The sequence below is a fragment of the Myotis brandtii genome, unplaced genomic scaffold (genome assembly GCF_000412655.1).
Source record: "Myotis brandtii unplaced genomic scaffold, ASM41265v1 scaffold986, whole genome shotgun sequence".
Classification (NCBI taxonomy): domain Eukaryota; kingdom Metazoa; phylum Chordata; class Mammalia; order Chiroptera; family Vespertilionidae; genus Myotis; species Myotis brandtii.
This window is the reverse complement of record NW_005372102.1, coordinates 2,822,730-2,823,049: the sequence shown is the minus strand read 5'-3', so window position 1 is coordinate 2,823,049 and position 320 is coordinate 2,822,730. Positions and strand designations below refer to the sequence as shown.

Below are 320 nucleotides of genomic sequence, written 5' to 3'. Positions count from 1 at the left end.
GGACGGGACGCTCCAGGCGCAGCGCCCCCTGGCGGAGGCGGGGAGGGTTAGAACTGCCTCCACTCCGACTCCCCTACCAACCTGACATTGCCTAAAATGGGCTCGGCTTCCACGACCATGAATTCGACTTTGCAACACGCTTTATCTTCGAATCCCCAGGCAGAACTGCGTCCTGTCACTGGATCCTCATCCCACGTCTTAATTGTCTCGAACCAAAGCTCTTAGGCTCCGGGTCCACGGCAGCCACCGGCGCCCGCGCCAGGCTCAGAGTCTGACTAAAAATCAAACACAAGAGACACGTTAACGCCGCCGAGGGCTGC

General features: G+C 59.4%; 1 protein-coding gene across 2 annotated transcripts in view; it reads right to left on the bottom strand.

The window, feature by feature from the left end:
- CTBP1 (C-terminal binding protein 1) overlaps positions 1-275 on the bottom strand; it is a 13,942-nt gene extending 13,667 nt beyond the window's left edge. For both annotated transcript variants that reach the window (XM_005886444.2, XM_014533484.1), the window contains exon 1: positions 82-275. In XM_005886444.2, the coding sequence (XP_005886506.1) occupies positions 82-119 (38 nt within the window). In that variant the 5' untranslated portion in view covers positions 120-275. The remainder of the gene's footprint in view (positions 1-81) is intronic.
- Positions 276-320: the final 45 nt, after the last annotated feature.